At 37.2% G+C, this 16,190-nt stretch overlaps 2 protein-coding genes across 3 annotated transcripts in view; one reads left to right on the top strand and one right to left on the bottom strand.

The window, feature by feature from the left end:
• The window catches only part of LOC140310310 (neutrophil cytosol factor 2-like), a 38,180-nt gene extending 34,740 nt beyond the window's left edge, over nt 1–3,440 (bottom strand). For both annotated transcript variants that reach the window (XM_072388585.1, XM_072388584.1), the window contains exon 1: nt 3,342–3,440. The gene's annotated coding sequence lies outside the window, so the exon portion shown is untranslated. The remainder of the gene's footprint in view (nt 1–3,341) is intronic.
• Nucleotides 3,441–4,189: 749 nt separating this feature from the next.
• Nucleotides 4,190–15,627, top strand: dpp7 (dipeptidyl-peptidase 7). The gene is made up of 13 exons (XM_072388581.1): nt 4,190–4,338; nt 4,952–5,078; nt 5,152–5,291; nt 6,046–6,209; nt 7,610–7,745; nt 9,861–9,942; nt 10,155–10,321; nt 12,767–12,821; nt 13,555–13,679; nt 14,741–14,897; nt 15,202–15,266; nt 15,350–15,420; nt 15,522–15,627. The coding sequence occupies exons 1-13, from the start codon at nt 4,264–4,266 to the stop codon at nt 15,625–15,627; spliced, it is 1,470 nt and encodes a 489-aa protein (XP_072244682.1). The 5' UTR covers nt 4,190–4,263.
• The last annotated feature ends 563 nt before the right edge of the window (nt 15,628–16,190 follow it).

The following is a 16,190-nucleotide window of genomic DNA, read 5'->3' on the forward strand; positions in this document are numbered from 1 at the left end:
CCGTCTCTATAGGCCTCTGGAGGACCTATCAAAATCCAAAAAGGCAAAACCATTGTAAATGTTACTTTAACATAAAGCATGGCCTAAAAGTGTAAAATAGATGTTCACTGTGTAGTTACATTTGTTTATGAGTTTTCTACTTCCTCTACGACTTATTCCGAAACTATTCTTGAGGTAGCGGGGCGTTATTGTCTCAGCAGCGAAGCCTACCGTTAAGGAAGAGAACTGCAGGAAGCCCCAGTAAATCGCGCTTGTATAGACGGGAGAGGGTAACGGCTGCGGCCTGGACTGGACGTCCAGTCCCGCCCATGTCACGTCGTCATTGTGGTGTGTTCAGGGAATGTCGGGAATTCAGAAACACTGTCGAAACAGCGCAAAATGACTGTCGGATTCATGTTGTTGTTCCCTCTACATAAACACGTACTACGAACGTTTAAAGATAAATGGACATGTTGAATTACTTGAGATGATTAATGATCAGAAGTTGGAACGTCATGTCGTTGAGTGAAATGACGTTGTTACAATAAATGCAATAAATGAAAAACTTTGTTTACATCTCATGGCGCTTTTGTTGCTGTATAATGTTGTTGTATAACTTTAGGGTATTTTGGTAGGTCAATGGTCAACTTTAATCTTTTGTGGTAAGATAAAACCTACGGGACGTTAGCGTTGTTGTGGAACCATAACTCTAATGTAGCTGTGTGTGTGTGTGTGTTCGTGTGTGTTGCACAACTCTCACGTGCCTTTTATTCACAGAGGATGATAAACATTTTAAAATAGTTTCGACATTATAATACGTCGGTGAAAGCGAAAAATTTACTTTTTATTTTTACAAACTTCCTTCAGGGAATGTATGCAAGCTTTAGTTTGTTAGTTATTAACCTGTAAAGTTTATTTTTGTTTTGACCGTTGCTATGGTGGTTACTAAGGACGCTACTATCGCTGTAGCTTCCGTAAACGTCACGTTAATCACCATAGGCTGCTTTTTAATTTGCTTTTGTTCTGGCTTCGCTGCTGAAACACGCTATAAAGGAAATACACGCAGGCAGTGGAGAAATAAGTTGTTTTGGATGAACAATGGCGCACCCTGAAAGATCACTGCCCACTGACATCTTCTGCTTCTGCATCGACTCAGAGCGCCAAGGCGAATGGAGAGAGCCGGAATAATTATATTTACAGGAAGATGTATTTACAGACAACTAATATATGAACAAATATATAAATATACATATATAAAACTAAATAAAGATAGGTTTTATTAGTCATTCTTCTGTGTCACATAAAAATTAAATTGTGTTTCACAGATCCACCGTTTGGAGATCAGTGCAGTTAATTTTGCCAATAAATAAGGAAACATGGATAAATAAATCAAAACAGACACATATGATAAGGGATAAAACAGATACAAATGATCATTAAATAGGTGCTCTAACAAATAAACAGCTACAGACACCACACACTCGTAGTAGTTCTGTTTGGAGCTAAACAAACACAGTTTGGACAGGGTGGAGCCAATAAAATGAGACCCAGGCCGGCTGAATTTACTGCAAGATGTTAAGAAACACTAAGTGTACGGAAATCCCTTCAGTAGGTATAATTGGCCATATTAGGTAATTAGAAATATAATGTGAAACTCATTGTAAATTATGGGGAAAACCGTCTCCAAATTTAGTCCAAATTTAAAAGTCTGACAGTGTATTAAGCAGAAGTCAGTATTTTGAACATGTGACCACTAACTACCCCTTAAAACATGTTTGAAATAATTCATCCAGCTTGGTCTTAATAAGGTTCTGAGAATGCACACCTCAAAGGGCCTTGGAGCAAGATGATAATTAAACTTTGGGGTAGGACAAAAGTGAAGACATCACTGGAAAGGTCTTGACCCAGGGAGTAACATATGTCAATATGAAAATTGTGGGCAGCTCCTGCACCTCTGAGGTGACCTTTGAACCTTGAACCTGAGACACTTTTGAAGGCTTTACCCCTTTAACTATGAGCAAGATCAAATCTAACCAAACAGATGTGCTTCCCAACCCCAAAACCTATAATAAGTCTGAAAGTTTCCTGGCCACAGTTTAGAGGACACCCCTTTGAACTACAAAACATATGGCGCTGCCTGCCACTGTGTATGGCAGTTTAGTACAAATTGTAGTTTTTATATCATGCTTCTGGGTTAGGGTCAGAGTTGCAAAATTAGGGTTTAAAAAACAAATATCTGTGCATTCTTCAACTGAAAAAGTATAACCCTAACATGTACGTTTATGTCGTGAGAAAAGCTATGTTATGAAAACATAAAAATATGCCAATTTAGACATGATTCCTGCCACTCTGTGTCACCAAAGGAAAGGGGCGTGTTCAATAGCTGAAACGAATAGAAGCCATTGTTCACTGAAGGAACTGCACATGCGCACTGTCGATTGTGTCATTGGATCTTTGTAGAATAATGCACGAAAATCTGTACCTAACTTTTCGTACGTTTCCATACGAACCCTTTCATGAGAATACGTTGAATATATATATTATGCATATAGAATTCTCACAAATATTGATTTCACACATACACCACATTCAAGTCCATGAAAAATGTAAAGAGAAAAGAGCATGTTTGTTCATAACATATAGTACATAAGAATATGTTTATTTTTGATAGGTTCTTTAACATTATTCTACTTTAAGGCTTGTTTTTATTGACACTGGCATTATACCCCACAATTATAGTGGGAGCCAAAAAACAAACATTTCCAAATTGTCTTATGATAATAAGACAAAAAATTTCAATATTACAATGGAAACATGTAAAGTCACAGCAATATGCAGTACGTAAGCATTTATACCATCATTAAGTGTAAATGGTCAGTCAATGTAAAATCCTTAAGTATAAAAAAATCTTCAAATGCTGACAACAGTATTTATATAGCTTAGTACCAAAATATGGTATGTGACACACGGAATATATGTATTATGTATTTGTTCATATTATGTATCATGTATCAAATATGTCATGCATTAAAAAAAAGCAATAGAAGAGGAGCTGAAGAAATTCCTGGCAGAAAGATGAGAGTGCGCATGTAAGAGATATGAATAAATGTAATCCACAAAACTCAGAATGTATTGCAATTTTCTGAAATCATGTTAAAAAAAAAACTAAATAAAAAAAATGAAAAAGGGAAGAAAAAGCTACTGGCAAACTATCTTGATTCTAATCTTTTCCATTCTACAGAAAATTTACTTCCTTGTGGCTTTTCCAGTGTCTGTCAATCCAGGCTGTTCAGTTGTGTATACACAAGATGAATAGTCTCCCAAAGAAATGCCATAAATCTTTGACATGTATACACACTTACCACTTTTTCCAGAATGTGAAGTTGGTTAGAGTTCCTTCAGCCTCTCTGTACCTGCTGTCGATGCTGAAGTGCAAACGAGAAACTAGCCTCATAAGGAGTCTCCGCCCAGCAGCTACAAGGAAGTTTTCTGTCCACATTCCCCAAAGATGACCTATGCAGGCTGTAGAATTCACCTGTTTATGTGGTATATATACATGAAAATATCCACATCTATTGACAGCTCGTATTTATATAAAACAGTTATAGCTGATGGCACAGTGAGGATCAATATATTCTTATCTTATCATTCTTATCTTATCTTATGAACTGTTTTTACATGTGAACCGTTTCTGTCTCAGGACAACAGATGTGAGGTAAAACAGACTCGAGTGTATTCACTATTTATTATTTGACTGTACTGTAGGTTTTTGTCACAGTGAAATCTTGTATCATGCCATCTGTACAGTAACAACATGCTTGTTAAAGGCTTCTGTACTAGGTGTAATTGAGTCACAGTAATACCCTTCCTGAGTGCAGGATGGTGTAGATATTTCCTTTTACATCATAGAATTGCTGGGAAATTTTTTTATGAGGGCTATTCAGAGTGACCTTTAATCCCAGTGTAAGAGATTATTTTGAGAAGGAAGTCAAGAGAAAAATGTCTTTGTTTTCCAGAAGTCCCCATTTGTCACATTTCCAGTATTTATCCTGCTGGGTTAACCTGCTGCACAAGTTGTACAAGTTTTTTTACCCTCCCACCACAGAAACTCCTCGGGAAGTTCACTTTCTTTATAAATTGTTGTACATTCACATAATTACGAGGCGTACTTAAATGTAGCACACGTGAAAACAGAAGTCATGTGACATACGTTGTCGACGCATTTATGCCATAAACGGAAAAAGTCTAACGACTCATTAGTTTCTGTAATATTGTCTTTGAAAAATGAGCAGGATATTAGCTTTAATGTCGGTGACAGCAGTCCTGCTGTCTGCTGGCACACTGCACGGTTATGTACAGGTAACATTTCTCTCTTCCGTGTTTGCTCTTTTATGTGTGCTGTATGGAGGACGTTTCATTCGGAAGATATTAGTTTAATGTGACATAAATGTGACATAAACCGTCTTGTTCATTTGCATGTGGATCGAAGCGCCAGAGAATACATATACACATGTATTTTTACTCTTTTTTGACACGGTTAAATGAATGGAGATTCGTATAAATTTCTAGTTTTTGCCCATAGCTTTTTCCTCTTGATATCAGGGAATAAAGATCAGTATGGAATTAGTGTCTCACCTTAACCAACCTTCCAATGAAGGCAGTTGCTACTAGCCAGACAAAGGCAGAGAAAGAAAGTCTGAATAATAGAAAGTCACTTGCAACTCACTACTGAATGTGATGCACATCGGTTAATTTGGTATAGTATAATATGACTGAACTTTAGTGAACATTTGTCCATATATCTGAGTAAGGCCTGCTCTACACCACTGACTGCAAGTGCATTTTTTGGTGTGCATTTGTAGCCACATTGCTTATCATCTAAAGAGCTTTAGGAATAACAGGATTGCTCTGTATGACATGTGCTGTGCATGCTCTGTATGACATGTGCTGTGCATTTCAATTATTTTCCAAGTCTAGAAAACATCACGATGTCAAGTCAGATCCTCAATTCACAGAGAAGTACTTCAGTCAGACTGTGGACCACTTCAACTTTAACAGCATGGGGAATGGAACTTTCAATCAGCGTTACCTGATCACGGGTGAAAGGAGCTTTCTATGATGAACATAACAAATGCAACAACAAATAATTGATTCTCATTTCCTCTCCTTTAGAGAAGTACTGGAAGAAAGGCTATGGTCCCATCTTCTTCTACACTGGCAATGAAGGGGACATCTGGGAATTTGCTCTGAACTCTGGATTCATAATAGAGTTAGCTGCTCAACAGAAAGCACTGGTCATATTTGGTGAACATGTATGATAACACTGGTACAACTAATGAAACATCACAGTAAAATGGAAGAGTTTCTTTTGACAAGTTATGGCTGAGGCGAAGTATATCATTTGATAAAGTGTAATGTCCAATGTCTAGATGGATGGTTAGAGTTGGACTCAGTTTGTCAGAGGAATTTTACAAGGCTGTTTGTGCTGGAATTGTTTTGTCAGTTTATACAGTCAGTTTTTCTGTTTTCATAAGATATAAAACAAAACATGAAATGGAATTGTGATTATTATTATTAAGATTCAAAATACAGAAGAAGAAGATAAAACACGGAGCACATTTACAAGAAAACTGATTTTTCTGGTGTTAGAAAGCTCCATCACTTCATCTTGTTTGACGAGTGATAATTACAGCTCATTGGAGTATGACTGGTTACATCTATAGTCGGTTTGATGCTACTGTAGACCTGAATACATCTGATAATACAGCTAATCCTTCTCACTAATGGGTGTTTGTAGTTCTCTGTTTTTACTGCTGACATCTAGGCCCTCCACTGATGATCAGTTTAATTGGCACATGTGCATGTCCTATATCATATAGCAGGGCACAAACGATTTTACAGAACACTTGACAATTGACAAATAACAATCACATACAGCTCTTAGAGCTACCATTTATAGAAATGGATAGAAAATGTACAGATTTACAGAAAAGCTTTAGCCTTTCTGTATTTCTTTTGAATTCTTGAGTGCCCTCATATCTCTCTCTCTCTCTCTCTCTCTCATAGAGGTACTATGGCCGATCTCTGCCATTTGGCAAAGACTCCTTTAACATCCCTCAAGTGGGCCTGCTAACAGTAGAGCAAGCTCTTGCTGACTATGCCGTCATGATCACTGAGCTGAAACAGCAACTGGCAGCCACTGACTGTCCAGTGATCGTGTTTGGTGGCAGGTAATATTCACCTGAATGATTGTGATGTTAGTGTCGTCCATTTATGTTACTAGCTAAACATTTCCTGGGTAGTGTTATTACCAGGGTGTTTTAATTAGGAATTATGTTATGCAATACAACCAGCGTTCATGGCATTAACATATTAATAATATTAGGGTCAAGAGTCCAGAGCAATGAAGAGTGAGAAAAAAGAAGAGAAGAAGCGTGTGCAAGTAGGTTGGAAAAAGAGTCAGGGGTGATGTGTGATAAAAGAGTATCAGCAAGAATAAAAGGAAAGGTGTATAAGATGGTGGTGAGACCAGCGATGTTGTGTGGCTTAGAAACAATGGCACTGAGGAAAAGACGAGGAAGAGCTGGAGGTAGCACAGATGAAAATGCTGAGGTTCTCTTAAGGAGTGACAAGAATGGACAGGATCGGGAATTAGAACATCTGAGGAACAGCGCATGTAAATGGAATGGTAAATGGACCGTACTTGTATAGCGCTTTTCTAGTCTAGCTGATCACTCAAAGCGCTTCTAACACTACATATTTTAAAAAGAAACTCAGAAAAGCCATGTACATGTACAGAGGAGGGATACTGAATATATAGATAAAAGGACACTGAGGTTGGAACCACCAGGCAGGAGACCGAGAGGAAGACCAAAAAGGAGATTAGTGGATGTAGGGAAAGAGGACATGAAGTTAATGGGTGTGAGAGAAGAGGATGCAGAGTGTAGGGTTAGATGGAGGCATCTGATTTGCAGTGGCAACCCTTGAAGGGAACAGCTGAAAGGAAAAGAAGAAGAAGAATACCACTAAACTATATTGTTGATCAATCTCAAATTTAAAAATGCAAAATCAGGCTTGTCTCGTAGCTTTGATTAGTATACTATATTTGAAATAGTTTTTACCCTTGGAGCCCATTGTTGTTCATATAAGTGTTATTTTTGTTGAGTTACTGTTACTGATTGAAATTGGGTGTTTTTTTCAGACAATGAAAAAAAGCCTCCCCCTTGAGATCTTTGAAAAGGGCTTCACTCAATTAATATATTATTTGTTGTTGACTAATATCGTGATTCACATTGTTGCATGTTAACAAAGCATTCCAGTTTTAGATTTGACATACATCATCATGTATCCACCTCTGCAAAGAAATCATTTGAGCTAAACTGGAAGCTGTAGTTCTAGTGAGTTTTAGTTACCGCATGTAATCCTTCAAAAGCGTTCACTCTCAATTATTGTTGAAAAGCAAAGACCAAATATAACAATAGCTCAGACATTCTTTCTCCTTCTAATACCTCATTGACCAGTTTGGCAGAAACCCATTTTTTTGTCTTGAGCCCCTTGGATGACAAAAAAAGTCAATTCTTAGTATTCTGTTTCATTTGCTAATCCTAGACTACCTCATGTGTGCCTGCAGTTATGGTGGAATGCTGTCAGTCTATATGAGACTCAAGTATCCAAACATTGTGGCTGGAGCTCTGGCAGCCAGCGCCCCAATCCTATCTACTGCTGGCTTGGGAGACACAAGACAGTTTTTCAGAGATGTTACAGCTGTAAGTGCCTCCATGTTCTTTCCTTTGTTGGTAGACAATTTGTGATTTCTGGATTTTGTGTGATTTGAAGACAAGAACACTGACAATAAAATGTGTGTAATTTTTGGTCATAGAAAGGTGATCTGAGCTTCACCTAAGTTGCAAGTATAGACAAACATAGTGTGCTTTAGATAATAAAAGGCTATAAATATGTTAGTGTGTAACAGACATGATATGGCTTAATGCATAAGGCACAGATCGGAACGTTAAGTTCATAATTTACTTTTCAGCTTCTGATAAAAAATATAGCATGCAAAATGTTGCTGTTGTAATCCCGTTGAGTCATGATACAGAGCACCAAAGTAAATGTAGTGTATAAACATGTTTCATGAGTTTTGTTATAGAAAGCAACCACAGCTTTAATCTCATCTGACTTACATTCTACACAGAGCAGAGATGATTATGTGCATATCCTTTTCAATAATTCTCAAAGATGTGATCACAAAACTTTTTACTTTAACAAAAGCAGAGTTTGGGAATCCCAGGTGGCTTTTCACTAGTGTGGTCAGTGCATTACACTTTGAAACCAAAACAGGAAGATGTGGAGCTTCAAGGTCAGGAAAGTTTGAAATGCAAACGACATACACCACAGCCAAATTTACACCAAATGAGCTCTTGGTGTTTTTTTATGTTCAACTTTTTGTTAAAGGCTAATGAAGAAAGTTGAAGAATATTATTTTTGAAGAAGGTTTGTGTAAATGCCTATGAAATCTTTAAAATGACTATGAACAAACATGAACATTATTTGCCTTAAGAATTGAATTTGAATTAAAATGATTAGTATAAATAAATCAACATCAACAGATTTTGTATGTGTGTGAGAGAACCAGCAACTTGTGTCTCTAAATTAGTATACTTACTTGTATTGAAATTTTACTTGTGTCTCTTTGAAAGTAGCCAAATTATCATTAACCCTCTCAGTGAAGTCAGGCATGTTCCTAACCAGTTCTCCCTGTGGAAAGCATGGTCAATGCATTGAGATGTTCCTGGCCCATTGCATTTTGCAGGAATGTTTTGATTCTCTTTAACTTTGATTATTACCTCTCCGCTTCAGCTGTTGTCGTGGGCTACTCTGTTATGAGGATGTTCAACAGAGCCACAGCCTCAGAAAATGTGTCCTGGAGGTGGTATCTCAGTAGAATGATACAATGCCATTTCACCATAGAAGCCCTTGAATTCAGCAATCTTATAGATAAGAGTTCTGTCTTGAACCTGAAATTCTGTCTTAACATAATTCGTATATTGTGTGAGGAAGATCGGATAGATATTTGGTTCTTTTAATCCCAATGATATGTTCAAGCCTCTTTAATAGAATGGTTTGATTAATTGTATCAATTACTTATAAGCTGAAACTCCACACCAACTAATTTAGACCCGAATCAGCCTTTCAGATGGGAGCTGTAAATGTTCTAGCCTGTTTTACTAGCACTGACCACATGTTAAGTTCCAAGTGCAAATGTCATCTTCCTAACCCAGAAACAATTTACGATCTATAACCTCTTGAAATGATGGATAATCAATAAAGGATCAGTCTACACATATCCACAAAACAGCTTTCCCTAACAATTGCCTGACAGTTTTTCAAATTAAAGCTGAGTCTGTAAAGCCCACACCATTACACTGTATACAAGTAACTTTAATATTTGGTTAACAGCTAAAAATATAGAGTCACTTTTCAAATATTTCTAGATCTGACTATATAATAAAACAAGAACTTTTTTATATTGTTTGGCTGCATGGTGGTTAGCATTCAAGTGGGGATTCTAAATTGACCTTATTTTATGTGAGTGAGAGTGCTTGGCCGTATTTTTTGTTGTCCCTGTGATGCATTGGCAACTTATCCAGAGTGTGCCCTGCCATTCATCCTTTTACAGCTGGGATAGCCTGCATCCAGGATTAGACAGCTCTATGGATCTTGTAAATGTTCTTTCCACTATATTTTTTCTCTTAAAATCATTCAAATGCTTTCAATAAACTGAGCATTTGTTGTAGGCATTCATTTAAAACCATGAGCTGTACATAGAAATATAACACATGCGTGCTGGAAAATACAATGCTTTGCTTTTTCATTCTCAGGACTTCGAGAACATTGCGACAGAATGCAGTGATGCTGTGAGAGGAGCTTTTCATGAGCTGAAAGAATTAGCCGAGTGTCAAGGTAACTCTCTGGTAGCAGTCTTTTTGAAGAGGCTGGCTGTAATTTGATGTTTTCAGCTAATGTAGCATGCCCTAAATGACATTGATCAATTGATTTCTAGGCTTTTTGTTTGATTTCAAGGACTTCTGACAGTGTTATATGTGGAAATCTTAATACAGACCCAAGTCAGAATAAAGAACTAACACTCACTACAGTCTTTCTGCTGGTGTCAGATTACAGTCGCATCCAGTCAGAACTTGCCCTGTGTAACCCTCCATCATCTATTCGGGACATCCACCAGCTCAATGGCCTTCTGAGAAATGTCTTTACTCTGATGGCCATGCTAGACTACCCTTACAGTACTTCCTTCATGGGCAACATGCCTGCCAACCCTGTCAAGGTAAATGTGTTGTATGAGGAGTAAAAGAAACAAAATAATAATAAATTAAGTCTCTAACATGTAAGAGTAGAATAAGCAGTGAACATCATGTTTAAGCATTTCCATTTGAGAACTTTAGTGTACCAAAACATAGCTTCAGACAGCCAGGGTTCCATCCACAAACTAAGTAAACCAATCACAGCTGCTTATGCATCAGATTCAGGGGCATTATCAGCGGTTACTTAGTGAAGCAGAGGAGTCAAGAACATTTGAAATGTGAACTGCATGTACAAAATGTTCGTAACTACTATGAGGTCTTCCACTGGTTTATGAACTGATTTTCCATTCTATATGAAAGTTTTCCATTTGATTGTTGGCTTGTGGGATTTCTGGGGCCAGAATTGACCATCTATCTGGATGAGCTATGGGATGTCTATGTTATCAGCAAATGCTAGTGTGACCTTGGTCAGCTGAGTGCATTGTAATTTATGTAAACTCTCATAATACCTAAAACAGCAATGGTCCTCCCTATTTTCAAAACATTTAAGAAAATACTCACATTCCACTCATTAGAATTGATTGCAAAGTGTGTTACATTTTCAAACTATTAAGAAAATAAATTCCTTTTTAATAAAGGAATTGTATATTAGAAAGTGTTTAGAGTTCAATTAACTGAACCACAAGCCATAATTACAGTGCACCCATAATGAATAAAACAAATCAAAACTAGCAAAACTGTCTGTGGAAAGGCTCCAGTGTCAAATGGCAATGGCTGAATGAATAACTATTGACCCATAAATGAATGTCCTGGCCAGAGGGTTCTCTCATTGGGCATCATTCAACAACAGTTTTTAAGGATAAATTTCGTAAGTCCTACTTATGCACCTTTTTAAGAAGACAGTCTTAAAAAAAAACTGCCAAGTGTTAACATGTTGGAGTTTTTGCAGATTACTAGTTAACTAGCAAGACTTTGATTGTTACTAGTTTGGTTCAGGGTGCCGCTAGTCTGTCAAAAAGCTTACTAGTGAGGATTTTGCTGGAACTAGTTCAACAAAAGTGTCACTAGCTCCAAGAACTTTTTGTGAAAAGCAGTTCAGTAGTCTGTTTGAGGATCCAAATCTTTACTACTACTAACTGCTGTGCTTTCAATACTTTAAATTCTCCAAAATATTTATTGTATTCTTTCCTAGATATGTGCCTGCTAACAGTCATGTCTTGTATGTTTTGGTTTACATCTGCACAGAAATCTTACACTGAAGATTTACATAGTCAAAATTCCCCATTTTTCTTTTCTTGTTTCTTTCCTTCCTTTGCCTGTATTATGTTATTGAATGGCAATGTAATAGTGATTTATTAGTGGTCTGACTTCATATAGTAGTTCACAAAAGAGTATAAACACAGTATAAACTAATTATACTTTCAAATGAAAGCCTTTCTGTGTTCCCTGCAAATTCCCTTAAAGTATGAGATATTTTCGGCTGTTTTGGAGGCATCGCTTATTTAAACAATGAATTTCAGTGTTCAGGTCAAGAGACTGAGAAAAATGTTGTGATTTTAATCATAGTCCTGTTGAAGAAGCCAGTCTCGTTTTACCTTCTTGACTGAAAGCTTGAGATTTGTGAGCAGAACTTGCTGATGGATGGTGGAATCCATTCTTCCCTTTATCTCTGCAATGTTTCTGCACGTACTGATTTTAGTGATGACATGGCGTAACGAGGTTCTTTTCTACTGATGCTACTTTTAATGTTGACCCTGCTTGTGCAACAGTGCTGTACTATGCATATCCTCTTGTGTAGGTTGCAGGTTTGTGAAACACCCTGCTGTCAGATGGTGGTTTGTTTTGCCTTGCTTCCAAGCAGACTTTTTTTTATTCTTGCTTTCAACTCAACGGTTCACCTACCTTAATGACATTTTACACAGTGGAGACTGTGTACTTGAAGTGCTGGTCAGGCATCAGATGACTTTCCCTTACTGCTTAGAGTAGTCTGTCAGCTATCAGCTACTATCTACTATCTACATAATATTAGTTCTTGGTCTGCATAATTAATCTTACTGATAATTAATGCCTAAGAACTTCATGAAGTTCTGCAACTTCATAAATGGGCTTGATGTCAGTTTTTCAAGCTGATTAAATTAAGTTAAGTGAAGTCCATTTAATGTTTGAAAAATTGTTTTCGTCACTCCTTTTCACTTAAAAATCAAAGTCATTAAGACTTACACTTTTGCATCTTTACATATTGACCAAACATAAATAACACTGATATATGAAAATATATTACAAATGTGATCTGTATGATATTCATTCAATATACTGTAGATTGTTGTATACACATTAGTTATTGAAAAAGTTTCTGTTATTTATATAATGACCAATGAATGGAAAACAGTGATGGTTGCTAGATAAGATCTTTTAATTTAGAACTCTAAAAGAACTGAAGGTGACGCATCATGTGACATGGTTTTCAGGTGGCCTGTAAAACCATGCTTAGAGGATCTGACCTGCTGGCTAACCTCAGGGACACTGCAGGTACATAATGCTAATCAACACTTGTAGGATGAACTGTAGAATTTTGCGTGCATTGCTTTTAACAGAATTATGAGAAACTCTTAATTGCTGTACTGAGTAGCTTGTAGCTAATGTCTGAAGTCATGGAAGTTTGTTTCAAAATGAAATGTTTATTTGAAATGGTACAGAGCATACAGCTTCTTGTGTACAGGTTGTGTGGAACATCTACTTGCATTGTAGGTTTTCTTTAACATACATGCCCTTGCATCAAAAGTAAGATTCTACAACTTGAATAGATGGTAAATCAACTGTACTTATATAGGGCTTTTCTTGTCTAGTTGACCACTCAAATCTTTTATACAATACAAGCCACATTCACCAATTCTCTCACACAGATACACTCACTCATACAGCACATCTTAATCTATATTTGTTACAGGCTACACAGTGCTTTTTTCCTCTATCGCACATTCACAAACAGATGGACACATCAGTAGGCAATGTTGAGTTAAGTGTTAAATGGAATTATCTATTCATATTCTGTCTCCTTACTGAGTGCTTCAGCTTAACTTGCAAATACTGTTTCAGAGTTAAATTTCTAAACGTCTGAAAAAATGTATGAGGGCCAAAAGACTTTTTATTAATCCATCTGCTTAAGAAAAAGAGCACAAGTAAAATGTGGACTTGCATTGAAAAGCAAATAACTCCCAGAGCCACACTTTTAAATAAGTCATGTATGTATTCCAACCTGCAGGGATTGTATACAACTCTACTGGGCTGCTGACTTGTTTTGATCTGTACAGTCTGTATGTTGAGTGTGCTGATCCAACTGGATGCGGACTGGGCTTCAACAGTCTGGCCTGGGACTACCAGGTACTTCAATATGCACTGAGACACAATATATTCTGTCGTTGTTATAAAGAGCATTTATAGTAAATGCAAAGATATTATGATTTCAGGTTGGTATCAATTTGCACTGCTTAACTTTGTCATTGATGCAGAGTTACAATTCTTCACCTGCATGTTCATGCAGTTATCCAATCACCCAATCATGGCTGAGTACAAAGCAGCAGTACAAAGCACAAGCTGAGAGCTTGATAACAGCCAGTCATGATTTTAGTGCTGCAACTTGTTTGAGTATTGTCTTTTGACTGTGTGGTTCCCTTTACTACCAAAGTGGTTGTATCCACTATGGATACAAAATGGATGCATTGCACTGCAAACTTTGCACTTTGTAGAACCTCGAAAAGGTTAAAAAGATTAGACTTGCTTTGCTTTCAGAACTACCCTGATATTCAACAAGGTGCTGGAAGCATTCCTCAGAGAATCACACCCAAATAACGAATAAGCTTCTACACTTGTTGTATTATGTAAAACTCTTGTTTTGCCACATCCCAGAAGTGCTGATACACTGAACTGAGATGTCCGTTAGGTTATCACACAGCTGCTCGAATCAGTCTGGACTTTCTTTGACTGTTACCTAGAGAGCAGTTGCTTACTTGTCAAAAAGAATTTCATAAACCCAAGAGATTGTTGTGGGTTCAAATCTGATTAGATTCAACTGCAGTGCCATGTTTAAAGTCACATACTTTACCTATGTTTGTGTATGTTATTTTGAACTTCATTAATCCTCTTGACCAACTCTACTGACTTGCACTGACTGTTCCACATGTAACTGGCTGATCTTCAAAGATTTTTGTTTTAACAAACAGTTGAAATGTTCTAGATAAAGTGTCTGGTGAGTAAAGACCAACTTTTTGCAGAGTAGAAACTTGATGATGCAGACAGTAGCCTAAATGATAGCATTCCTCACAAATATATCTGATATAATTTTGCCTAATTTTTTTATCATGTTGGAACAATATCTCAAGTCATCTGTGGTGTGTTATTTTGAAGAGAATTCTGACACTCCCCATTCTTCTTTATGATTGCAGGCATGCACAGAGATTGAATTGTGTTATGAGAGCAACAACTTGACAGACATGTTTCCTCCCATGGCATTCACTGAGAAATACCGTGAAATTTACTGCTCCAAACGGTGGGGTGTGGTTCCGAGACCTGGCTGGCTTCAAATTCAGTTTTGGGGTGACGGTGAGCACTGAAAATACTAAGACTCACTCGAGACTGTCTTAAAAACATGTCTGACATTCACAATCCTGATCAGAACAATAGGCACTTATTGTGGGAACAGATTTTAAAATGCCTTCAGAAACAAGGGCACATTACTGATGTCTTAAATGGCTTTGACAGAGTGAACTTAAAAAGTGCTAACATTTTATGTATTCCTGGACACAATTATATTGATATTATTAGGAAAAACATGGTACAAAAACAACAGCCTTCAAAACTTTCTTGTCAACTTGTCTTATGCTTTAATGAGCTCTCCTGTGTTCAGCACTCTCCACAGCAAGCAACATCATTTTCTCCAATGGTGACCTGGACCCATGGGCCAATGGAGGGGTGAGTGTTTAACCCAAATAAGAACTTTTTACTTCACTTTTCTTTGCTTTCTGTCTGAGTTAATGAGGTCTCAACTGTTCCAGGTGCGCAAGTCCCTGAGCTCGTCACTGATAGCCCTCAACATTTCTGGAGGGGCCCATCATCTGGACCTGAGGTAGAATAAAGTGTTGGTCCTTCAAGAGTCCTTCCTGTCCCTTACATTATGTTCATCAAACAAAATCTAATGGGACTTTTCTCTATGGTTGTTTTATGCAGAGGACATAATGAGGCTGACCCACCATCAGTTACCGGTGTTAGAAAGACAGAGTCGGAGCTCATTGCACAGTGGGTGAAGATGGAAAGGATGAGATTACGGGAGTGAAGACATTTTTTTCTCTACTGGGATTTATGTACAATTTATTTACAAAACTTCTTTGGTAAAAGTCAATATCACTTTAAAGCCATGTACAAAGTTGTGTTGGAAAATACTGAGGTAATTTAGTTTACATTCATGCACTCTGTATACAAACTGAAAATATGTACAATACCTGCAATACTGATCTTGGAAAAGGAAGTGGTGGACCTGATATCAGAATGTTCCATTAGTCTGAGGGCTATGACTAAAGATTGCAGAAGGAACTCAAATGGAACATGGAAACCAGGTTTCCAAATGTTGGACTTAAATCAGAAAGATGCTTAATGCCTTCCCAAATTGAAGCTGATGCCTAACCAACAGACCAAAACCCACATGATATTCACATGAAAAACTCTTTACGTACCACCAACCATCTGTTTAAGTCAATGATCAACACAAATATTCTGTTTCTGTTCAGTAATCTCTTTCCTATCAACATTTTTCATTTTTAAAGATAAAAGCAACTCAGCCAGTTATGAATGCATCAAAAAAAATTCTTACTGACTGGTGACTGATTGAAATAAATAGAA

The sequence above is a fragment of the Leuresthes tenuis genome, unplaced genomic scaffold (assembly GCF_036924035.1).
Source record: "Leuresthes tenuis unplaced genomic scaffold, fLeuTen1.0.hap1 SCAF_6, whole genome shotgun sequence".
Taxonomy (NCBI): Eukaryota; Metazoa; Chordata; class Actinopteri; order Atheriniformes; family Atherinopsidae; genus Leuresthes; species Leuresthes tenuis.